This window comes from Zootoca vivipara, chromosome 9 (assembly GCF_965207765.1).
Source record: "Zootoca vivipara chromosome 9, rZooViv2.hap1.1, whole genome shotgun sequence".
NCBI lineage: Eukaryota > Metazoa > Chordata > Lepidosauria > Squamata > Lacertidae > Zootoca > Zootoca vivipara.
The window spans coordinates 50,183,388-50,209,312 of NC_142592.1; the positions used below are offsets into that span (position 1 = coordinate 50,183,388).

Consider the following 25,925-nt stretch of genomic DNA (forward strand, 5'->3'; position numbering starts at 1 on the left):
GTAACCTGTTCTGAAACATGGGTAATTTCTAATATCCAGGATATAGAGGAGAAACTTGTTTATCTAAATATCCTAGTGGTTGGACCAATATCAAGAAAGGACATGGTTAAACACCAGTGGAGACTATCAGGCAAGCAGAGGACCCATATGCTAGCAAAATTTCCTTTCTTGGACTTCAGGACAGTTGAGTCCACTGCTGCTGGACTCCCTTCAACCTGAGGTGATCATCCATTTACCACTTTGAGAAAGAAACTTGGGAGATTTCCTGCTCTTGTCCTCCTTTCCGGGATCTTTCCCAGTGGGAAATGGGAACTTGCCTCGGGGTGTTATGGACAAGTTCCAGTCTCCCATGGTGAGGGTGAGGTGGAAGGAACAATTTTCTTATGCTCCAATCTCTCTTGAAGCCTTAGTTTGGTTGATAGGAGGACATGCAATTTGGGAGGGTGAATTGAGAAAGGGACCTGCAGTCGGGGGGCAGTGATGGTCTATGGGCATCCTGTGCAGAGAGCCCACAAAAACCAGAGCCCTGCTTAGGGGCCAGTTCACACATACACAAACACTCCCAGCTCTATCTAGGAATGTGGTGTCTAGAAGAAGCGTACATTGTGATAACATGATCACAGAAATTGTTGCCTGTTGATATCTCTCTGGTCACTTCATTTGCATGTTAAATGTTGGTCCGTGTTAATGAATACCCAATAATTTTTGGGAAAGTGCATAATTAATTAGAAATACCATTTACAAGGAGCTAAATAAATTCCTACTGAGTTACATGTGGGATGGTGGATCACGAAGGTATGGCTAAAGGGAGATTGTGTGTTATGAGCCTACTTAGAGCTCTGTGATTTAATGTCAGAACTATTTGGGTTATAAAAACTTCACCTGACAGATCTTTGTGCAGCTAAATATTAATGACCAATCAATGTTATGCCCTGTAAGTAAATTATGAATGACTTAAAAGCATACTGCAGAACTGGATGAATAGATAGACATTTTTATGAATGAGTTTTCAAAGGACTTTGGCAAAAAGGAAGAACTTGGCTGCTCTGGGGCAATGTTGCAATCAATCACAATGACTGCTTAATTGAACTACCCATTGAATCAGTATTGTCTCAAGATTATGTCTAAGTGTACATTATAATGCTCAACCGTGTATTGATAGATGTTCAGGTAACCATCCATGCAGACAGCATCAGGTTGCCTTTGTGAATGTATGGCCAGCAATTTAACTTAAAATAAAATTTGTAGTGACAAAAGAATGCTGTGACCTGGAAACATTTTCTAAAGTTAAGTATTTGGGTTGTTAGTTCTTCTTAGAGTAGAGCCATTGAAATGAATTGATTGAATGAGTCATAGCCATTAATTTTAATGAATCTACTCTAAGTAGGACTAATATTGGATACAACCCTTTGGTATGTGCACAAATGTATGTGTACACAAGGAAAATCATATTATTTTTGTAATACCCTTGTTGCCATTCCATTACGTTCCCTCACTTTTACAGTAATAAAACAGGGAGTGTTTTTTCATTTTTGTTTCTTTAAAGTGTCATGTGCAGTGAGGGTGCTGTATAAATAATAATATCTAAATACAGTACAATCACAGTCACAAAAGGAGGGATGATGTGATACTGTATCCTATCAATCTTCCCACCCACTTTTTAAATAAATTGAACAGTACAGATAGCTCAATTCTAAGGGAATTGATTGTGAATTGCAAAAATGTGGAGAGCTAAGGGAACTGAAATTACCGGTAACATATATTTCTATTCCTAATTATGGCATAAACTTTTCTGAACCAGACTCCCAATTCAGTTCATCTCTGTGTGTTTTTTAAGTAGAGCATTTATTGCTTATTTTAAGGGGGGGCAGCTACCTTATCCTATGATAGCTCTCAGTGCTACTAACAATGAGAATTAGCTTGCAAAATACTTGCTTTTCATATGACAACTTTTTAATAACTTACCTAAACTGAAATGTTTTAAAGTGCAGTGAATTTGTAGTAGCTTTTCCAGCTAAGTGACAATTACATGGCTCTTCCTTAACCAACATGAAAATTCTTAGATTGATAAATGAAAATATTCTCTTGCTTTAGCACTGACATTTTAAATCCAATGTTCTTCTATCTTCACTCTTGTTAAGCATGCTTATGTATTACTGCAAATAACCACAGACAGTGCCGTTCATTGAGTTAAAAAAATGGATTTGTTTTCCTCTGGCAACTTGTAGCAATTTTGTGCCTGTTAATAGTGAAACAGATAAAACACGGGGGTTGGGGAAGGGGAACCTGACTTTTGATGAAGTGTTGCAACATCTGAATAGTCTTTAGATTATTAAGAAGTCCTCTTCAAACGATCGGGGACATAGCAGAGAATGGAATTAAGACGCAAGGGATGGAAAACCAAACTTTCCTCAGGTTAGCTGGGTTTAATGTTGATGTTATTGTCTGTGCCTTTGTAGTCTATTGATCACTTAGAATTGACCCTCTTTTACCCACCCAGTTCTTCTCAAAATTCCTACCATGTGTCGGCTTCACACGACAAAGGCTGCCAAACTCCGTGGTAGTTTTACAGAGCTTAATACTATATACATATGTACAGGTCAGAGCGCAATGAAATCATGACTGTCTATTCCGAATCAGGATCTGGAACTGGCGCGCGTCTCAACTTCCACCAGCATAGGAACCTCGGCCCCCCTCGTCGCCTCCTTTGCTCCTGACGCTTTTCCCGTCTGCGGACCTCAGGCGAGGGGGCGGGTACAGAACCTTCTCCCCCCCCCCCGAGCTGCTGAGCAGCCGCCTCAATTCCTCAATCCCCGACACCTCTCCTGCTGCAGTACCTTCGGCCACCACCTCTTCCCCTTGCACGCTGGTAGCCAGTCCCACCTTCCAGTTCGTATTCCGGCCAGCTCTCCCCCTGCTCCGCTGGCCCCATTGGCTCCTGTCCCTGGGTGAACTCCTGTCCCTGGGTGACCTCTGTACTTTGGCCCTCGACTGACCTCATACCGTATCTTGATTGGCTATTGGATCCTATTGAACAAGAAGGAATGTCTGAGGCCTTCCAGTCCTAGTTAAGAATCGCTGTAGGCATGGTGTCTTTGACACTGACTTCTGGCTTGCAGCTTGGTCTTGCCTCCTGAGTTCTGATTTGCTCTTCGGTCCTGACAACACACTGGTCCCACAAGTGCTTGCTCACCTCAAATTACCAGCCAATGGCCTGCCCATGATAGCTGATTGGTTGTAGGGTCACCCAGTGAGCTGTATGGATGTGCAGCATTCTTTGAACCCAAGCCTAGCAGCACGCAAGCCAGTCTAATGTAATGAATACCGAGTCCTGGGTTCAAAATTTGCACAGATTTATCAGAATTCATTATTGATGTATTTGGAGAGGGGGTTGGAAACTGAGAAAAAAATGGTGCTGTGGGAGATGCAGCATAATTGTCTCTACAATGAGAGTGTTTTGTTGTTGTTTTTTAAGAGTTAATAGGGTGGTGCATGCCTTTCTCCTTCTTTTTTCACAGTCAAGCTTGCAACAGAAATGGAATAAATAGCCCTGTCAGGAACTTAACTCTACTGGATCCTGTTTTTTTGGGGGGGGGCAATCAATAGATGGTCAGAGTTTCTAAGAATTTTCTCTGCATGCCGATGGAAACCTTTTAGCGCAGAATGTCCATTAAGGGTAACCGCAGAACTTGAATGTGTAAAAACGCAAAAAAAAATTAATAGTCTGGGACACATTATGGCAGGAGTGCCAAATTACCCACTCTTCCACCATTCATCATCTTTTTTTAATGGGTGTGTTTATCAGGGCGCCATGGGAGATTCAGCCTCTGCAGAGCTGAAGCATTACTGCTAAATGGATCTGAGGCTCCAGCCCCTTTAATGGCTTGAAAGCAACCTGCCTTTGGAAAATTAGCATGGGGTGGGGAGATATATGAGGTATCTACTATTTTTCTGGGAAGCATTTGGATAACCATCCCCCCCCCCCAGTCTGCAAAGCTTATTGTAAGTTAGCCAAAGAATGTATGGTTGAACTAATCACATCAGGTTGTATGCAACATAGCTCTAGAGAGAAAGTTCTATCAGTGCAAGGACTTTTCTTTGTGTGGCTGAATGTTTTCCTCTTCCCCTTCCCCTATACCACCCCAAAATTTGTTCTGGGTACTCCCCTACTGGCCCTGGGACCCACTTTTGAATAAAAAAAGTTGGTGACAACAAGAGTTAAAAACAAAGCTCCATTTTCTGTGGAGAGAGTTTGAAAGCCAGGGTGCCACCTCAGAAAAGGTCCTGTTTCCACGCACCTCCCTTCTCATGGCAGGTGCACCTGATGAAGAACCTGTGAGGCATATGTTAATATAGGACAGGTTCATGTGAAAGGAGGTGGTCTCTTCAGTAATCAAGTTCTAATCCAGTATCAGCACTTTTAATTCTGGTGGGAAATAGAACAGGAGAGGGTCCAGGTAGAAGGTTTTATGTTCAATCCGTGGCACCTCCAGTTAGAACAGGCATAGGCAAAGTCCGGCCCTCCAGATGTTTGGGACTACAATTCCCATCATCCCTGACCACTGGTCCTGTTAGCTAGGGATGATGGGAATTGTAGTCCCAAACATCTGGAGGGCCAGAGTTTGCCTATGCCTGAGTTAGAAGGATCTAACATCTGGTCATGTCAAAGACCTCTGCCTGAGACCTGAGAGGGCAGCTGCCTATCAGACAATTCAAGGCTAGGTGTAAAAATCACCTGAAGTATTACGGTGCCTATGCTTATTCTTTTATAGCTGTATAACCAACCTTTTCCCTTGAAGAATGCCCCATATTTTCAGATTTGGCATTGGTTTAGTCCTTTAGCAAATCTTTGTGTGGGAATGGGAAATGGATGCATTTAATTGCTTCCCCAGCTCTCCCAGCCGTTTATTTTACTCTAATCCGGAAAAGTATTGGGAAGGAGGAAGGGTCACTGCTTTGCATTTGTCGAAGGAGAATAATTTTCCGATATAGCAGAGTTCTGTTACATGCCAGGTAAATAATTGAAATGTTGCTGCAGGAAACCCTAAACCCCAAGGTCATATTGGAGATGGTAGAAGCAATGCAGTGTAAAGGATAGGCTGCAACCAGTAAAAGGGAGCATTTCTGAAAGCATCAAAGAGTGCATATAGTTGAAAGCATTCACATGATACTCTGCCCATCCCCTTTCTCATCACTGGGATGAATAAGAGGCTATTATATTTCACATGCCTAATAGCCATCTGTCATAACAAGAACATGTTCCCCAAGGCTAACAAGGAGAAGGCTGCAACCTCTTCACTGCTCCTGGCTGGCTCTAAAGCATCTCTCTGCTGAGGCCTCATTAGCATTCTTCTCCACAAAAAAAATGAGGTTGCCTGATCTATTCCCAGCAATTTTCTCTTGTCACTCTTCTTTTCATGCAAAGCCAGGTTCAGGTGGGGCAGAGCGCTTCACTTTCTCTGTTTGTTAAACTCTTCAGCACTGGCAAGCGCCCATTTTACAGTTTTGTCCATTATAAAATTTCAACTCACACCTATTGAAAAAGTTATTCGGAAAAGCTAGCTTCTCAAAATATAACCTTTCTTTTTTTTTCTTTTTACATAAAAAGAAAGCAGTGTTTTCTTTGGCAGCTACTGTATGAAAGAAAGGGGGATTTGGAGTTCTGAGGACCGATTTCATTACCCGAGTCCAGGATGCAAACTCTGTTGAACAGTCAGGAGTTCAGCCTTCTTATGCAAGTGATGCGACCAGCCCAGTGTGTTGAAGCATCAGATGAGAGATCAATATGGATGGGTTGTTTGCAAGTAGAACACTATGACAGCGGTGATCAAGCCTGAGCTTTTTAATGCATTAGGCCAAATTCAGGCCAAATAAGAAGCTTCTGCTCCAGGCAAATGTCTTTTCCTGGAAAATGATGAGAAAAGAAAAACTGCATTTTCCTTTTGCATGTCATTTTTAGCATAAAGGGAACAAGGGAAACTGGCAGGCTGATTAAAATGAGACGTCATGACCTTTTTGAAACAAACTCTATGTACTTTTTGACATTAAAACCTGTTTCATTCCTTATGAAGCTGTTTGTGACCTAAAGGTGCACACTTAACTTCAGCATTTCATTCTTATCCAGGCATCCCCAAACTTCGGCCCTCCAGATGTTTTGGACTACAGTTCCCATCATCCCTGACCATTGGTCCTGTTAGCTAGGGATCATGGGAGTTGTAGGCCAAAACATCTGGAGGGCCGCAGTTTGGGGATGCCTCTTCTTATCTGTTGCTTCTTCATTCTAGCAGCCTCCCAAATAGCATTTAAGGGCCAAACTAGATGTTATATTAGTCATGCCCTTGCCCTGGTGCACATGATTTTGTGAAAACAAATAGTCGGGATTGAGAATACTAAGAGTCAAATTTAGACCAGATTTTTTTAATCCATACATTGGTTGTGTGCAGGTTTTTGCATTGTGAAGCAGGCAGGCATTTCCTTTGAAGTGGACTTCCTTTAAACCCTCACTGCTATCTGAATTAAATTTGTTTATATTCATATGTGGCGCAGTGCTGTGCGTGTTGGGATATAAATGTAATAATAAATAAATAAATAGTTTACCTAGAAGTAGGCCCAATTGCTTATTTTCAAACAAGTGCATATAGGATTTCAGCCTGAACAAACCTTGAAGCTCTAGGGTGCTTATTTTATTTTTATTTTACAAGATCCTGACATTTAATGTTTAGGGAGACTGGATAATTGGTACCAAAAACTGTGTTGACTTGAACAATTTGAAGAGTAGTGAAAGGTGATGGTGGTGGTGGTTTCTTTTGCCTGTGTCACAATAGTTAAGGCTTGATGTCAGCAAAAAGCTTCCCTGTGGATAACTAGGTTACTAGGATATAAGGGGAAATTCTATTTTAATTAGCCCAGTAGGTTGTTCAGAAGAGAGTTTTGCTACTCTCCTACATTCGTATATTGTGGTTCAGTCAGCTACAGTACATCCATTCTCTACTCAAGTCTTATCAGGGCTGAGCGATGGTCAGCAGTTTGAAATGACCAGGAGGCAGGAGTTGTTCCAAGAGATTGGAATGGGGGCAGGGGCGTACCCAGCACCCGGCAGGTTAGGGCTCCTGCCCCCCTCTAGAAGCAATAAAATAAAAATAAAATAAACACCCGACACGGCAGCTTGCCGACCAGCTCCCTGAAAAGCAGCTCCTGCCCCTCCCTCCCCGCCTGACTGTCGGGCAAGGCAGCGGCTCGAGTCGGGAGAAGCAGCCTCGGCAAAGCTGCTGTTCTCCCTTCGGCTCCTTCCCTATCTCGCAGCCCCAGCGGGGCTCCTTCCCTCCCAGCAAAGTGGCTTCCCCTCCCCCTCCCCACCCGGCAAGGCAGCGGCTGGAGTTGTGAGCAGCAGCCTCAGCAAAGCTGTTCCTCTCCCTCCCTGACTCGCTGTCAAACTGAAGGAGGTTTTCCTGCAAGCTCTTCCTTCCTTCTTCAACCCTCCTTTTTAGTTCACTTTGGTCTGGCAAATTGTGAAAATTATTACTGTATGATAAATGGCCTCAAAAGTTTTGCTTTTTAAAATATCTTTTTTGCAGCAGCTCCTCCTGTGCCCAGCCCATTGTTGTTCGTTTGAGCTCAACAGCCACATAAAGAAGGAGCTGTGAGCTCAAATCCAATTCACACCCCAAGTAGATTTGCCTGGGGGCAGGGATTTAATTTGCATCTTGCAAATCCCTGACATTCTTTTGTTTCAAAGGAAGAACCTGTGTATTTCAGTTCTTCACCTCAAAGAAATGCAAGCCCCTCTCTTGAGCTGGTTTAGGTATCCAAATCTTGCCAAATTATAGCAAACTGTTATTGTCCTTTCTTAAGTGCTCCTCTGGTTCCAGGTTTATGCTTTCTGGGCTGTAGCTCAGTATAGATCAACTGCCTTGCATTGCCCTAGGACGGTTCAGTTGCAGGCATGTCCAGGTAGAGTCAGAAACTCTGGAAAGCTGCTGCCAGTCAGTGTAGACAATACTAAACAAGACTGACCAATTGACTTAGTATAAAGCAACTATAAACAAGCAGCTAAGCAGTTTACATTAAATAATAGGATGAATGGTTGACTCAGTGGATCATGTACCTGTGAGTACCATATTTGCAGTTTATCAGGTAGTAATTGACAGCATGTACACGGAACAAAACTGAAAGGCTATGTTGCTGAAGGTTGGGTCTATGAGAGCATACTTATTGCTATGGCAGCAAAGCACATTATTGGCGGGGCGGGGGAGTGACCAATATGATCCAGGGGTTGGAGCAATTCCCCTATGAGGAAATGTTACAAAACCTGGGGCATTATAACTTTTAGAAAAAAGGCAAGTAATTGGGGGTGGGAATGAGAGATTTTTATCCTTCTCATAATACTAGAACCAGGGAATATCCAATTAAGTGGATGTGAAATTCAATCTATTTCAGCATTTTAACTTTTTGTACATTTTAAAGTGGGGGGGGGGAATCAAGTTTTGTAAGAACAGAAGGCACCCCACGTATCAAGTCTTTGCTGGAGAGAAAATATGTCTGAAGATCTGCATATGACCTTCTCCACCTGCCCCCCCTTCTTATTTCTCTTCTTCCCAGGAGGGGTGAGGGGTTAAAATTAGGAGCTGGGTTTGATTTGATCACTGGCAGTTTATTAATCTTTAAATCCTACCTAAGATAAAATGAATCAGCCCTATAGATAGGTATAGATAGATCCCCAGCCAAGCTCTCCTGGGCAGCCCCATTGCCACTGCAGAGCACTCCTTCAGCTCACCAGGTCTCACCTGGTGAATGGGGCTTGGGCTAGAGGGTGGTTTGGCAGGGCACATACCAAACTTTCTGTGGGATGGCCGCCCCTGGAGCCCTTTCCAGTGACTGCCACAGAGAAGCCTGTTTGTATATTTCTTGGAGTATTTAAATCATAGGATCACAGAACTAGATGGTTGGAAGGGACCCCCGAGGGTCCTCTAGACCAACCCCCTCCAGTGCAGGAATCACAGCACAAGCATCTCTCCCAAAACAAGTTTGCTCTATCTTTCCTGTGAACAGCCCTTCAGATACAACAGAATCATTCACATAGTTGGAAGGGAACCACCAGGATCATCTAGTCCAACCCCCTGCAATGCAGGAATATTTTGCCCAACATGGGGCTTGAAACCACAACATTAAGAGTCTCATGCTTTACTGACTAAGGTTTGTTTATGTTTCCTGTTTTATTTTCCCAAGCAGAGATAATGTGTAAGCGTGGTGTCAGCTCCCTAAAAAAAGGTCAGTTTCACCTGGGCTCCGTAGCCCCGCCCACATTCCCACTTTGTGGCCCCTCCCCTCCCGTGTCTTGGCCCTGCCCCTGAATGACCATGGCTTGCCCCCCCCCTAGTTTTGATCCTGGGTACGCCCCTGAATGGGGGGGGGGTTAATGCTCCAAGTCAGGAGAGCAAGTCAGGGCTAAAGGACAAACCAGGACACAGAGCAAGACAAAGGTCAGGCCCAAAAAAACAACCAAAAGATACCAGAATAACATAGAGTTTGGGAAGGTCTTGTTGCTTGGGTAAGCCTGAAAAAGGAAGCCCACATGCTCTTGCCTGTCCAGGAGAGTCCAGTGATCAGGCTGGGGTCTTGTACTCTGTGTAGGCCAGGGGCTAGGGGACCTGTGGCCCTTCTGAAGCTATTTGGCTCCAAGTACCATCCCCAACCAGCATGACCTTTGGTCAGGGATAATGGGGGTTGTAGTCAAACAACGTCTGAAGGGCCACAGGTTCCCAACCTCTTGCCTATGTAGATGCTGCAACCAGCAGTTCAGTGGCTCACCAATTTAGTGCTTTGTTCTAGGGAACCCAAGATACAGTCAGACCATGAACCTAAAATGGGCATGCATCAACTTCATTTATAGTCAGAATACCTAACCAAAAAAAGAAAAAAAAGGGGAAAAAAGAATGTGTATCTTGAAAGTTTAGTCCCAACGGGAAGACTAGCTTTATCCCAGAGAATTGCCTGAAGGCACTCTTGCTTGGGGTGAGTCCAGGGGTGTGGAACTTGCCGCTCTTTAGCCACATCATGGCCACTGCTCAGGAATGATGGGAGATGGAATCTGATAACAACTTGAGGGCTACAAATCCCACATCCTTGGTATATAAGGACCTACGTAGTTTAAAATAATTAGCAAGGTAATCAAATCAAAGAGTGTTTGAAATTAATGTTTGCAAGTGCTATTGGCTTATTCCTGCTGCCACACATGGCTCCTTCATTACCGTATACAGCTAAATGCCAAAAAGCAAAAAATGCCCCAAGTAAAAGCTACAATTGTGAAGTGTGAAGTGCAGTTCTTTACAACAGTTGAGTATGTACTACATGGTTGCTTTCTGTTTTCCTAGCTTTATGAGTTGCCTTTTCATAAATGTGAAGTGTTCTTGCATTCATATCCTCCAGCACTTGGAATACTTTGGCTTTTGAATAAATGATTGTTGACTAGTGTTCACATCTGGACTGTGGCAAAGTCTACTAAGGTGATATAAAATCTTATGGCAATCTGATCCACTTGCTGTTAGGCTGAGTCTTCAGTAAAATATATGGGTAAGGCTAAAAAGGGAAAGCATTCACAATACAGTTTACAGAAATAAAAAGTTTTAAAGCACTTTAAAACACAACCCATGGATAAGCGGTATTGCGGTCAAACACTCTACCCATTCTTATTTTATTTTATTTTATTTGTTATATCTCCTGGCTATTTCACAAAGAAAGCCCAGGAATGTCCTCTGCACTGATTTTTGCATTTTGACATGTCAGTGTATTAATAGTAATTTTGCTTAACGTGAATAACTTACCTTTGCCTTCCTTCCTTTTTTTAATAGATGACATATATTTGGAACAGCAGAATATTTCTTCTCTTTTGCCGAGTCAAAGCACCATGGGCAGCATGACTCACGAAGCCTTAACAAAAAGCACAACGGGTCCCAAGGCAAATAGTGTGTTTCCTGAGGGGTTGCCGTCACCTGTTACCTCTCCTGAGGTGACCTCATCGGACCAAGAAGGAACAAGCAGAGCCTCAGCTGGACAAAATGTACCACTGTTGGATACTTTGGTAACAAGCAACGAAGCAGTCTTAAGTAATGATGGATTGATCAGCTCCTTTCCAAATGCACAACAAACCCCTTCATTGAAATCCTTTACAGAGGACTATCATTCAGGTTCCTTCCCAGTGAAAGCAACAAAAGAATCCTTGCAAACTTTGCTTTTGGCGCCTTCATTACCTGCCATCTCTTCACTGGACTACCTGGAAACACTGCAAACAACATTGCAAAGGGCTGCCTCTGTCCCTCACGTTCCTCTGCCCTCTTCAGAGCCTTTTGACATGGCAGGTGTAACTCTGACTCCGAGCAGAGACTTGCTGATGTCCTCTACGTACTTAAGTTCTGTTGCATCTGAGGCAGTGGATGCAATGGTTGGAAAAGGAGGAGAGAGTTTGCTGTTTTCTGCGCAATCCTCAGCATTTTTGCTTTTGGATACTACTGCGAAAGGGTCATCCTTCTTCCTGCCAGATGTTTTGACAAGTACTGACACACACACTGAAGCTCGCTATAGTATTAATAGCAGTAGTGTTACAGGAACTCTAAGAAGCTCGTCTGTCCTGAACGTTTTGAATGAAATTCCTGTTTTGTTAACTAACACGGGGACTGATATGTTTTCAGTTCCGCTTCCTTTCGTTTCTCCCCCTGCTTCCCCAGCCTCACTTTTGACTGTCTCCAGTAGTTCTTTTAATGAGGAATTGTTTACACGCGAGCTTTCCTTTCAATTATCCAGAAGTACAGCATCAGTTTTGCCTGACGGTTCAGAGAAACAAACTCAAGTTGAGTTCTTCAGTGACGTTGCAAGCCCAGTGCCTTCCACTAGACCATATGCTTCATGTTCTTACTGTGACTTCACCTCAGTTCTCTCAGAGCCAGTCTTCTCAGTGGCACCTTCAGAAAATGATGTGGGCTCAGGTGATTATGTTGAGACACCGTCATTCACGGCCTCTGAGGTAAAAGGTATTGCGCCACTTACATCCATAGTTAGTGACTTTTATGACCTGCAAGAGCCTCCTCCTGAAGTCTTCGATACTACTTTCCCCTCAAGACCTGTTGTTTCATTCTCTTCAAGGTTTACAGAAATCTCCATGTCAAATGCTGTGGACATTAGCCTTAAAAACATAATATTTACATCAGTTTTCCCTTCCTATGGCCGGTCTTCTGAAATAACATCCTCGGAGAGTGTTCCTGTCAGCTTTCCCTACTCTGTAACTGAAATGGTTATGTCTAGTGCTGTAGAACTATCCTCTCTCCTTGCCACGGTTCCCCTTGAATCTGCCTTCACCGAAAATGTGAACACACCAACCATGACAATCAGGAACTCAAGTTTGGAAATATCCGAATTAATGCCATCAGAATCTACCGTTTTCCTTAGCAAAACACTCCTGGGTTTTCCCACAGAAGAGCCCGTTGTAAATAGATCAGACATTCCATCCAGCCTTCCATTAACACCTTTTCCCTCTGAGCCAAATGGCTTCTCACATTTGTCATCTGCTAGAGCCACATCTTTCTTGATAATGCCAAGTGATTTGACAACATCTTTACCTCATGTTTCGCCGACATTCCTTCCGTCATCTGTGTTTCTCGACAGTTCTTCTAGCTGGGGTTCAGCTGAGCTCCCAGCTGTTGACATCACAAGCATAGAGGCATCCCAGACTTCTTCATTTTTTAATTTGAACTCATCTTCCGTTTCAGTCACACATAGTTCGACAACTGTGCCATCATCAAGTCTCTATACGAGCTCTATGTTACTGGAACCAACATCAATCTTAGTGATGGAATCTGAATTTTATTTTACCTCACCTTCCACACAAGCTACCTCTCAGTTTGAGTCATCACCCATAGCTATTGATGCAACCGTCCCTACACTGGTGCTTCCCACTTCTGTCCCAGAGCCTGTTTTCACCAGCAATATATTGGAGGATGAAATGCATGCGACCTCATGGTTCACCTCGTTGCAGGCAACCCCCATCTTGACATCCTCATCCCTTTTATCTACTATTACCACAACTACTGTTGAGGATGCTGGTGCTACTGCTAACCTCGCCTCGGTTTCTTCATTTACTGAGGCAACTGAGACCACAATGTTTTTTAGAACTACCCCTTATATGCCACCGTTGGCTACGGATGTGAGCAGTGTTGCCGCTTCCGCTACTGAATCAGTGGCCATGGTGTCTTCATCTGCACCTACTGTGATGCCTCCATCTGTGATGACCTCTGTTGAATCTGGAGCTCCAACAAGAACTACTAGTGTAACTGAGTTTACCAGCATGACAATCTCTACTGCCACCACCTCTAGCAGCACAATAGGCCTTTTGACAACTACCAGCAGTACACCAAGCTCTTCTGCAGCACCTACCACTTCTGCTCTGGTCACAACTCCAGAAGTTACAGTGGCAACCATTCCAGCTACCATTCCAGCAACCAGACGGCCCTATGTTTGTGACATCACAGTCCCTGATAAATATATAGTGAAAGCCGGTAAGACTTCCCACCCTACCCAGATCTGTTGTTGTTCTTGTGTTATTAAAAGTTGTTCCTTAAAATCCACAAATTCATGCCATTTTGCTCAAGGAAAGTGAACTACTTCTGTCCTTCCAGGTTGCGAATGTCATATACTGTTTATTTTGCACAGCAATACTAATATTATTCATTTAAAATATTTCATACGCTGCCTTTCAGTTTAATTCTTTATGGAATACTAATGTTTTCTGTCTCGGGCCAGGAGTGGTGCAAGTAGGTAGACTGTAGTGACCTTCCAGATGTTGCTGGACTATAACTCCCAGCATCCTTAACCGCTGCCGCCAAGAATCTTGGGAACTTTGTTCAGGGTGCTGAGAGCTGTTAGGAGGCTGCCTAATCCCCTCACAGAGCTGCAATTCCCAGAGTGGTTTAAAAATCAGTTCCTCTTTCCCAGGGAACAATGGGAATTGAAGCTCTACGAGGCGAAAGGGGTCTCCTAACAACGCTCAGCACCCTTAACAAACTACAGCTCCCAGGATTCTTGGTGGGAATCCATGATTGTTTGAAGTGGTACGATACTGCTCCAAATGCATAGTGCAGACGGAGCCTGTGATTGGGTGGCTGTCCTTCATTGTTCCCTATATTTCTGATGCTCAGGCATGGAGGAGCTTTGTTTATATAGCCAAAATGACACCAACTGAAAACAGCAGGGAATTACTGGCATGCTTGGGAGAATCACCAGGTTTGCAGAAGTTTTTTAAAAAAAACATTCAAGGAAAAAAATATTGAGGGTGGGTGGGCAGAACACCAAAAATGATTCAGTCAGGACTGGGCATGCTCAGTGGACATTTTGTTGCAGTACCACTTGATAATCGCAGGGTTACCTGCCAGGAAGGCCAAATAGTGAGGGATTCCCTTAAAAGCCTGCTTAGAGGCTGCGGCTGGTGTCTGCTTCCTGGGAAAGCCAGAAGCATGTTATGTGAGCACATCAGGTAGATTGCTGAAGACAATGCAATGTTTTTGACCACTAACAGTGCTGCATAATTCTCAAAACTGCATCCTTATCTTGTGCCTAGGGTAAACCACAATTTTTGAACTTTTTTTTTAAAAAAAACAACAACCCACAGGTGTTATTTATGCTTATTTATGCTTCTTATTTATGCAGGATTGATGGGATGCTATGTTTCAAAATACCTATTAGCGTTTCTGACTGAAAATGAAATATGGATAAGGGTGGAAATAAACTCCAGCTCCCTGTAGTTCTTTGCAATCACTTTTTTTTAGATCTGTATGCGCATGGTTTAAACAAATAATATATATATTCATTGATTCAAATTTCTAGTTCTAGCTCGGAAACCTATAGTAGGAAACATCAGCGAATCCATCAAAGAAATCCTGAGAGCTGAATTTAGGAGGCTTGTTGAACTGGAGGTAAGCAATATCAAACCCACAGTGTGCTGCGTGGCTGCTATTAATAATTTGTTTAATTATTCAGATAATTTGTTTCATTATACAGCATCACAGGAACACTTGAGAGGTATGGGTGTAACTGGATATATCATCCACTTAACTGGTATCTTGTTCCTCAGCGTTAGTGCTGTTGCATCATTCTGCGGTGCCCGTGTAATGCTGTGGTTGTGATGCATTGATATACGGAATAATTGGCATGCACCTTCCTCATTTTCTCGTCCAAGAAGTCCCAGGGCAAGGCCTTCAATCCATTTGTCTCACTAGGTCACAATATTATTAATATGGTGGTTTTCTAAAGTATAAGCAATTTCCAATTCATTTACACTGCAAACTGTGATTAAAAATTGATCTCTGGGCCATGATAGGCCTGCTTCTTTTGAGAATAATCCACAGAACCTTCCAAACATAGGTTCATCTCCTGGCAATCCCTTATAATGCTAAAAAAGAGAGGACCTATTTCTGTGCACTTAGTCCTGTTTCTGTTGCGATTGGACGACACCATTGCATGCTCGCCATCTTGGGAGGGCAGCTTTATTTCCAAACTGCAACATTTATGTCTGGGGTGTTCTCAACTCCCTCAAGAAAAAAGACCCATGCCTTGTGATGGAATACTGCCAAGGTTAACTGCTGTGCAGCTTAATAACCTACACTAATGAATTGTTGTCAGAGATCCTGGAAATGCATTCCCTAGTGTGAAACCTGCTCCCTGCTAACAGATTTGACTTTACTGTAAGGCTCTGCACATAAACAGGTTTATGAACAGGGAAACCACAGGTAAATAATGTGCGTTCCAGGGTTTGCTTTCCTTACATCTTGCATTTACTGCTCACAGATGTTTCATTTTTATGATGTGTTGTCCCGGGGGTAGTTCTCTTAAATGCAGCACCGTGGCAAAGTACACTTCAGAAAACTGAGGTGTGTGGTTGTAATTTAACATTCAGGGCTCAACACCAATACAAGAGATGATGATGATGATGATAATGTAAAGTGATAACGCTTTCAATGCAACATCTTCTGGCAGTGAAAGGGGGTTCACACCTTTTAGCCCTACAAAGGTCTTAATTATGACTATGACCAAGCTTGGATTGAGTTTGCACAAAGAGAGATGTCAACAATAAGAGATTATTAGCACCACCCACGCAGTCATGTTAGTTGGGTGAATTTCATGTGGTTGTGTGTTTAGGAACGTAATGGGCTGCCTTATACTGAATCACATCATTGGTCAGCACTCAGTATTGTCTCTACTGATGGGCAGCCCCTCATTCCAAGTTTTTAGATCAGAGTCTTTTCCAACCCCATCTGGATATACCAGAAATTGAACCTGGGACCTTTTGCATGTAAAGCATGTGCTCTATCACTGAACTTTGTGGGGGTAGGGGGGTAGATTGCGATAGAACTGTGGGGACTGGGTTAGATCCTGCCAAGGAGGAGGTAGAAATTAAAGAAAGGCGATTACAAGGAGGCTTCAGCCCTTGAATCTGCAGTTGATTCCATTCCTTTATCACAGTGCCAAAATACTGTGGTCCCATTGCACTTAGGTTCTGTTGAAATCAATATGAAATTAGTTCTGACTTCAGTCCCATTAATTGCAGCAGGATTTAAGAGCAACTGACTTGGTTTTGATCCAGCCCTGTACATTTAGGTATGCAGGACAGAAGATATGACCCCTCCTGTGTAACCTCCTTGGTGCTGAACAGCACACTCACCCCTATACAATCTTTCTGTTTTGCAGCGCAATAAATAATGCTCCTTCTGGGATTTTTGGGATTTTAATTCCCCCCCCTTTCTTTTTAATAGGTTCATAGATTTTCTCCCAAATTCTCATTTCTGGTGACCTCGGGTCCTTTTGTTTACACGGCAATTGCTGTCATCAATGCTCTTGTGGACAGCAGCCTTCTACGCGGGCAGATACCTCTCATCTCATCGCTACAACCTTCTTTCCCTGTTCCAGACCGCAAGTTCCAGGTGCAAACTGGTAAGCTGATCTGTATCACCCTTGTGCTTTTGCACTGCACACAAGAAAAGAATCACTTGGCATTATTGATCCGAGATCTGTTGTGGGACAAACATGGGCTCTTTCCTCAAGTTATATGGTTTGGTGTGTGTGTTATATCTCTCATGCTACTAGGGGCCAGTGTTCGTACTCACTTCACTCGCCAATTCCGCCTACCCGTCAGCTCCATCCCTTAGCCAATCCCCTCCCTTGATATCTGGCCAGCCCCACCCCTTAGACCAGGCTTCCTCAACCTCGGCCCTCCAGATGTTTTGAGACTACAATTCCCATCATCCCTGGCTACTGGTCCTGCTAGCTAGGGATTATGGGAGTTGTAGGCCAAAAACATCTGGAGGGCCGAGGTTGAGGAAGCCTACCTTAGACATTCTCCTTTTCACCTTCACAGCACTGAACACAGTACATTGCCATCGTAGCTTGTAGCCACTGATCGCCTTATGCTCCATGAATTTGTCTAATCCTCTTTTAAAGCCATCCGAGTTGATGGCCACCCATTCCTCTTGTGGTAGCAAATTCTATAGTTTTAAATATGCACTGTGTGGAGAAGTACTTTGAGCACTTGGCGGTGTAAAGAGAGGGTTTAGTGTTGATAAATAAGAGCAGAAGGATAAACAATGGCCAAAAGCAAAGGAAAGTGTACAAAAACAGCGTCAAAGTATTCCATCATTCAGGTACTGTATAGCATAATAAATTATCAAGAAAATATATGGTACAGATGGGAGTCAAGAAGGTTCCTTGAACTTGGCATGAGTTTTTTTGTGGGTAGGAACAGAATTTGTGTCTGTGACTGTTTGGGATGGGGGTGGGCACTGGAGTATCCTGTAATTCTCAAGCTAACCTTAAATCTAGTAACACAAATATTTGTTTTCTCCTCCTAGTGCTTCAGTTTGTGCCTCAAAGTGTTGACGTTAGGTTCTGTAACTTCAGCCAGCACATTGAAAAAGGGCTGACAATTGCATTTGGGGAGGTGAGAAAACATCACCAGGGTATTTCCAACTTCAGTGTCCAGGTAAGATGACGACTGTGATGTTGCTTGTTATTATTGCAGTTATTCCCAGCAGATGAATGGCTGTTCATGGCAGAACCATGACTTGAGCTGGTGCCTTTCTGATGTCACACACCGGGTTTTTAGCCATTGCACTAAACTAGCAAACAGAATATTTAGACAAAGTAGATACTCTATAAATCTGCCTAGACAGTAAGAAAAGAAAATTCTGAATACCCCTTTTGGAAAAATCACTGCGCTAGAATCCAGAAGTATATCAAGCAGCTATAGGTATGTTGTGTCAGAGTAACCCCATCTCAGCCAGACAGAAAATTCCATTAACTTTTGTTTAACTTATGTCCTTTGTGATTATTGTATTTTTAGAATGGTGGGTCAGAAAAAGAGGAGCAGGGCTAATGTTTTGTTTTTTGCTTTTTGCTTTCTCTTGCCCGGTCTTTTCAGATACTGAATATAACCCTGGGTAAATCTAGAGCAGTGTTTCGACAGGGCCCTGTGCAAATTGTTTTTGCCATCCAAGAGAAACACAGATTCTTGAACGGGTCCGAAGTCAGTGAGCTGCTGAGGAACCTCTCTGTGGTGGAGTTCAGTTTCTACATGGGCTTCCCCGTGCAACAGATTGCAGAACGTGAGTATTCACATAAAACAGCAAAATCTTGTTTTCCTGTTGACCTTTATTGCTTATTTCTTGTAACATGTTTATTATTGTTGTTGTTGTTATTGTTATCATCTCCAGCGTCATGGTTCCCATAAGGACCATGTCCAATAAGGAGGCATTATCTTCCCATCAGTCCCTCCCCCTTAGTTTACAGGATTAAACTGATGAAAATTCTGATTGCACAATTCTGATATGGCAGAATTGCACAAGATCTTTAATAGTTAAAACTAACTGGGGCTGCTTAGTGCTGTGTGTGTGTGTGTGTGTGTGTGTGTGTGTGTGTGTGTGCACGTGCTGATCTTTCTAGTAAATTAAGCATCAGAAATATTGGGGGAGAAAAGAGGTTCCAAGGGGCTTCCTGCTGGAGGAGACTCTTGAGGAGGATTGAGAAAACAGCGACAAGATGCTCCTTTCCTTTCCTCCATTACCAACATGATTTTGAGGTGTTTTAAGCTGAAGCTGAAGGTCACTTGAAGGAGGCTTGGAGAGAGGAATTGTCTTAATTTGCAGAAAGCCTGGCACACATGTACGCCCCCACTCCGACCTCCACTCAGTGCACTAAGCAATGCACATGACTTGTGCAAATCTGCTCATGTGAGAAGTAAATGGAAGTAGGAAGGACACTCCTTGAAAAGTCACCACACATGTCACATCAACTAAAAAAAAACAACAAATGCACTAAGGAGCTTCCAGTGCCAGTTGTGACTGCAGATGTATAAAAGGTTATTTTTTTTCCTTACTGGATTTTCTCTCAGTAAGGGGAAATCAGGGTTGAACTAATTAAAAGTGTGAGCTGGTATTTTGTTTGACTTCGAACTTTGTGTGGATGTTAAGCAAAAAAAAAAGTCTGAAAACGAGTAGCCCTGAGCCCACAGTGAACTGCCGCTTGGAAGTGCTCGGGGATTCAGCCTTCTGGGCGCTATTAAACTCTTTAAAAAACAGCAGGAGAAAAAGCAGCCGTGGGGCTCCCACAATCGGGTCTAGTTTGCCTGTAAATTCACCGAGACTCCACAGCCTTCAAGTTTGCTGGGGCCCTGCTCTGGGGAATAGAACAGCGAGGTTTCATTTCGGAAGGAAAGGAATAAAGAGTAAATTATTCCGTTGTAGAAATTTACGTTTAGAAGCAGAAGCAGTTCTCGTTTTGTGCAAAGAAGAACATAAGATTTGTTGTTGTTGCTGCTGCTTTTCTATTGCCTTGAGATACCTTATTCCCAAAAGTGGTGCTTTAGGGTTGCCACTGTGTATATCTAAGCAGGAGACTTCACCACTTTGCAAATAAAATAACAAGCTTTCCAATTTTGTGCTTTAGCTTCCTTCCCCTCCTCCCATTATGCAAGCATATAATAGCTCTGTGGGAATTTAATTAATTTAGTTTAATGGTCAGAATGTAGAGCTGGCAGTGATTATTATCTTGGCCAATTGACTTTCCCCAGGACCTTGGCCAATTTATTTGAGTGTCTCAGTATGAATTTTAAAAAATAGCCCCTTGATTCCAGTCTGTTAGATTTCTGGGTCTTTTTAATACATGTTTCTCCACCCGTTCCCCTTGTTTCTCCCCTCCAGCTGTTTACTACCCTCAGTTGAACACAACTCACTTGATGAAATCTTCCTGGGTAAGAACAGGTAAGTACAATTGTAAGACTAAATAGTTTCAACTGATAACCTCTGTTTGGCATCCATCTGTCTCGGGAGACAACGGAGGCACATGCCATCTGGGGGTGAAGTCAAACTGTTGGAAGGTCTTAGCCAGATAAGATAAAGAACCCATCATTAAAGTTCCTTTACATTTTAAAAATGGTGGCTGTGGTTTTGCATGGTAAGGAGCAGATTAACCCCCATCCTCACAAAGTGCCCTCAAAAGCCCCCCCCAAGGCCCCGCCCCATGGGGAACTTAACCAGAGTGAACAGAGGCAGCACAGGTGGTTCCTGTGGCCCTGGGGGTGACCCAGGAAGGGCATCTGAGAACCAGCGAAGAACTGAAGCTATTGATGTGGAGAACTCCAGTCTAAGGCAGAAAGGTTTGGGCTGCTTGGAGATGACAGCGCAGAGTTCTGCTGGGGGTGGGGTGGGGTGTCTTCTCCCTCTACTAGGCCTTTGAGGAGACCCTAGTTTCCAAGATACAAGAATATGAATTGCCATTCTTCTCTTTGTATACAGTGGTACCTCGACTTACGAAGGCGATCCGTTCCGCAGCGGTCTTCGGAAGTAAAAAACTTTGGAAGTCGAAGCTTCCATTTTGCGCTTTGCACATGCGCAGACATCTCGCACCGCTTCTGCGCATGCGCAGACCGCACGTGCGGCGAAAATACTTCCGGGTTAGCGGACTTTGGAAGTCAAAACCTTTGGAAGTCGAGGCATTCATAAGTCGAGGTACCACTGTATTTAGTTTGCCTGTAACTGTTTCTTTGGTTGCTGTGTCAGAAGCCAGGTTATTTTCAAAGGAACATGAAGACAGAGGACTAGGTTATTCTTTCGGAGTGAGTAAAAAAGATCTAGTGTGACTAAAGAAGAACAACAACTTTTGATAACCAGATTTCAGACTTATATGTAAATGATACACATTACAGAACATCAGTTAGCAATGATACATCCTCTAAGGCAGGCATCCCCTCCAGATGTTTTGGCCTACAACTCCCATGATCCCTAGCTAACAGGACTAGTGGTTGGGGAAGATGGGAATTGTAGTCCAAAACATCTGGAGGGCCGAAGTTTGGGGGTGCCTGCTCTAAGGCTTCCCAACACCCCAAGGATATCAGATCTTTGCTTCACCATGGCGTTCCGTTAACTAGAAATTGCCTATGATGTGAAGCTTGATGTTCACTGCCATTATTTATTTTCTCTCTGAATGTTTATTTCAATGTAGTTGTCCTTGGTGTCGTCAACCAGAAAATTCAAGAGGAAGTTTTCCAGGCTGAGATGGAGCGGAAGTTAGCCCAGTTGTTAAGTGAGGCCTTGGGCAGAGGGCGGATATGGAAAAGGGCGACTTTTGCTGGGAACAACGTTGTGCAGGTATTAAAGTTAATTGAAATAGAAGCCTAACATGGGGGAGAAAGCATAAATCATACAGGAGTTGTTGATCTGTGATCAGCCCACCACCACCACAAACAACCTTGGAATTACATTTTATTGGAACTTCTATTTTTTAATTCGTTGAGGCTTAAAGAGGAGTTTTGTTCCTCACTTTGGCTTGCATAAACAGAATTTTAATTAATTGGACTGAGTGGGGGTTTTCCGTACTCCCTTTCATTCTTGCTTCAAATAGATGACATTTTTGCCTCTTTTCTTCTCCTTCCTCTCCTATGCCCCATCAGTCTCCAACTCCTCCTCATTCTCCAAACATAGAAAATATCAGGGGTTGTTTTCTTCCTAACACATGGCAAGCTGAAGCCAGAAAACATTGCCCTGTTAATGTTTCCATGAATGTTGAAACAGATGGTCACGAATCGGTATGTAACTTAGCAGAATACTTCAGAGAGATGCCAGATTCTTCAGAAGTTTAAACTTCTTCCCCCTCCTCCTCCCTTTTTGTGATATTCTGTGTAATTTGGCTGCATGTTATTTCACCTCATAGATTAGTGGGGAATGTAAGAATGCATCACTTTCTGTTCTGCCCTCTGTTTGTCACATGGAGCCCTGTTTCTGTTCTGCTGCATTTCATCTTCTGCTAATAGCTACATTATCTCAGTTGCCTGCTGCGGTGAAATCAAGTAACTTGCATAGCTAGTTACAGAAATTGTGTGAATGATGTTGTCGTTGTGTTACTCCCTCCCAGCCATTTCAAAGGAAACACAAAGCAGATAGTGGGCCAGGGGAGACCTAATCAATTACATATTGTTTGCGGATGGAAAGCTGCAATAACAGCAAATGCTGCTTATATTCATTGAATTGATTTCCATTCCTGACATTGGGCAGATAAGCAAACATTGGCAGTTTCTGCTCACCTTTCCATTTTGGTTGCATTCTCCAATAACCTTAGATATAAGTATGGTAGGACTAGCAAATTGGTGACCTTTTTTTCAATGGAGGATGAAACAGAGGCACAGAGGTGTTCTGCTCAGGGCTGGAAAAAGTTCCTAGGTCTCGACTTCAGGTTACTAGGACCTCTGTTAAAATTGAATAAATAAGATTTCCCACCCAACCTTCACTAACTTGCTAGGCATGCTGCCGACACTCTGCGCCTGTTATCTTCAACCACATTTTCTAGCTGGTACGGGCAACTCCCTGTTTGCACGGGGGTTACATTCTAGGTCACACGCGTGTCAGTGGTTGCACGTAAGCCCGTTCCACCCCCTGTTCCTCCTCTGCCCCCTTCTGGGGTTGAAAGTGGCGCACGTGTGGGAGAGGCCATAGGTCAAGAGGATGTGTGCAAAATGGTTGCCGTCTGTATTTTAATTTTTTTGCTCCAAGATACTTAATTTTTTTCCCCTTACACAGCAGTGGCATCAGTGTGCACAGTGCCTTACAGTGTTAAATCGGCATCAGCACACCTTTTCTAAGGAATTTCTAATCCAAAACAGGTAGTGGAGGGAGAGAGATGGGAGAGGTAGGGATTAGTTTGTGCACAGGTGCTCTTAAAGCAATTGTCACATGCCCCTCTACACAGGGACAGCATCTGAATACAAACCACATTTCAAATGTGGGAAAGTTTTTGTTTGGAGGAAGAGCAGCAGAGATAGGCAATTAAAGTTCCTTTCTGTGAATGCATGTCCAGTAGGGTGACCAGTAGTGGACTCTTTAGACTGCAACTTAGGGCCCCAAATCATTCTTCATATACCTATCCCTTTTTGTAAGAGGCTGGAATTCTTAAATTATTGTTTTTGAAAGATGTTTCCATGCTGATGAGACTGGTAAGTTTTAAATCTTTTCTGTTTTTTAACCATTATTAATTTCTTGGTGTTTTTATTAGCTTTCTGTTCTCAGTTTTGTTTTGAGATTTGGTGATCTGTTCGCTCAAGTGCTGAAGTTACATTAGAAATTTGTGTGAGTCAGCCTGAGCATTTTATGGAAAGGTGGCAATAAATAAATGGCTGCTGTTCTAATCCCAAATTTGAGATTTATTATTCTGCTGCTGTGTTATGTGCTATATATTAATTGAGTAATGTGTTATTGTTTGGCTGTAATGCTAAACCATAGTTCAGTGTTACAAAACATGATGTAAGCGGACCATAAAACTGCTAGCTCATTTGCAAAGCTAAGCAGGATCTGGTATGGTTTTGAATTGAATGGGAGACTGTATGTTGAGATCCCTGCATTACAGGGGTTTGGACTAGATGACTCTCGGGGTCCCTTCCAACTCTACAATTCTGTGATTCTAAGCCTGTTCATGCCTTGTGCTTGAGTGCTCACCCACACTGCCTCCAGAACAACTGTGAGGAAGAAACTGGAAGCATCCATTTCTAGGTTGAAACAAACCACAGTTTGTCATTGCACCTAAACCAGGGACTGCTTGTACTTTAAATTACAGTTTACTGAAACCAGGGTCAGAAAACACCATTTTATCTTGGCTTGTTTCAATAAAACATAGTTTAAACTTAGCAGTTTGGCTCTGTTCAGATATAACAACAATTAGGTTAGCCTGTTTTGGTCATGTAGTGGGTATAGATATGAAAATTAATAAATTGGAGGGTGAATGTGTGCTATACCCTATGCTAGCAACCTGGAGGGAATGTACTACTAGTACAGTGGTACCTCGGTTTACGAACACCTCGGGTTACGAACTTTCGGTTTACGAACCATCGAAACCCGGAAGTAAGTAACCCGAGGTTTCCGAGGCCCATGAAGGCCTCCATGGAGGCATCGGAGCGTCCGCGACTGGGACGCAGCCATGGAAGTGCTCCGATGCCTTCACGGAGGCAAACTGCACAGAAAGGAGCCTTTCCCCGATGCGAGTGCCCTGCGCTGCGGCCGCCTCTCAGTCAAGGCGGCTGAGTAAAGCGCGGGAACCCCGGGGGGGGGTTCTCTTTGGAAGCTCTTACCTCGCGCTTAGAAAAGGGCTTCCAGCAGCAGTAGCAGCAACAGCAGTGAGAGGTTTTGCGAGTCGTTTCGCTGCACGGCGGTGGCAGCGCTCGCAGCTCTCCTTCCCCCTCTCTCTGCAGTGCCGGCCGGGCGACCTTCCTCCTCCTCAGAGCAGCCGCCGCCACCACCAGACGCCAGGACTGGCCGGGGTGGCTCGCGGTGCGCCTGGCTCTGGTTGGAGCGGCGGCGGCAATGGCGGCTCTCTCAACCCCGAGCCTCTCCACTCCGCAGGGGCGCAATGGTGAAGTCCCGGCCTCGCTTCTCTTGACCCCTCCGCGAGGCCGGGCCTTCACCGTCGTGCTCCTGCGACGTCTCTCCACCTTCGGCGTCGCGCTCCTGTGGAGAGGCGTCACAGGAGCGCGAAGGTCCGCTTCTCTTGAGCCCTCCGCGAGGCCGGCTCAAGAGAAGCGGGCTTTCGCGTCGCGCTCCTGCGACGTCTCTCCACCTTCGCCGTAGCGCTCCTGTGGAGAGGCGTCGCAGGAGCACGAAGGTCTGCTTCTCTTGAGCCGTCCGCGAGGCTGGCTCAAGAGAAGCGGGCTTTCGCGTCGCGCTCCTGCGACGTCTCTCCACCTTCGCCGTAGCGCTCCTGTGGAGAGGCATCGCAGGAACGTGACAGCGAAGGCCCGCTTCTCTTGAGCCGGCCTCGCAGAGGGCTCAAGAGAAGCAGACCTTCGCTGTCACGTTCCTGCGACGCCTCTCCACAGGAGCGCTACGGCGAAGGTGGAGAGACGTCGCAGGAGCACGACGCGAAAGCCCGCTTCTCTTGAGCCGGCCTCGCGGAGGGCTCAAGAGAAGCGGACCTTCGCGCTCCTGCGACGCCTCTCCACAGGAGCGCGACGCCGAAGGTGGAGAGACGTCGCAGGAGCACGACGGCGAAGGCCCGGCCTCGCGGAGGGGTCAAGAGAAGCGAGGCCGGGCCTTCACCATTGCGCCCCTGCGGAGTGGAGAGGCTCGGGGTTGAGAGAGCCGCCATTGCCGCCGCCGCTCCAACCAGAGCCAGGCGCACCGCAAGCCACCCCGGCCAGTCCTAGCGTCTGGTGGTGGCGGCGGCTGCTCTGAGGAGGAGGAAGGTCGCCCGGCCGGCACCGCAGAGAGAGGGGGAAGGAGAGCTGCGAGCGCTGCCACCACTGTGCAGCGAAACGACTCGCAAAGCCTCTCACTGCTGTTGCTGCTACTGCTGCTGGAAGCCCTTTTCTAAGCGCGAGGTAAGAGCTTCCAAAGAGAAACCCCCCCCCCCCGGTT

General features: G+C 44.5%; 1 protein-coding gene across 1 annotated transcript in view; it reads left to right on the forward strand.

The window, feature by feature from the left end:
• Nucleotides 1–25,925, forward strand: part of KIAA1549 (KIAA1549 ortholog) — a 112,971-nt gene that overhangs the window by 45,030 nt on the left and 42,016 nt on the right. Inside the window, exons 2-8 of the mRNA XM_035127547.3 lie at nt 10,848–13,544; nt 14,869–14,957; nt 16,794–16,971; nt 17,886–18,016; nt 18,455–18,638; nt 20,232–20,291; nt 21,532–21,677. Of these exons, the coding sequence (XP_034983438.2) occupies nt 10,848–13,544; nt 14,869–14,957; nt 16,794–16,971; nt 17,886–18,016; nt 18,455–18,638; nt 20,232–20,291; nt 21,532–21,677 (3,485 nt within the window). The remainder of the gene's footprint in view (nt 1–10,847; nt 13,545–14,868; nt 14,958–16,793; nt 16,972–17,885; nt 18,017–18,454; nt 18,639–20,231; nt 20,292–21,531; nt 21,678–25,925) is intronic.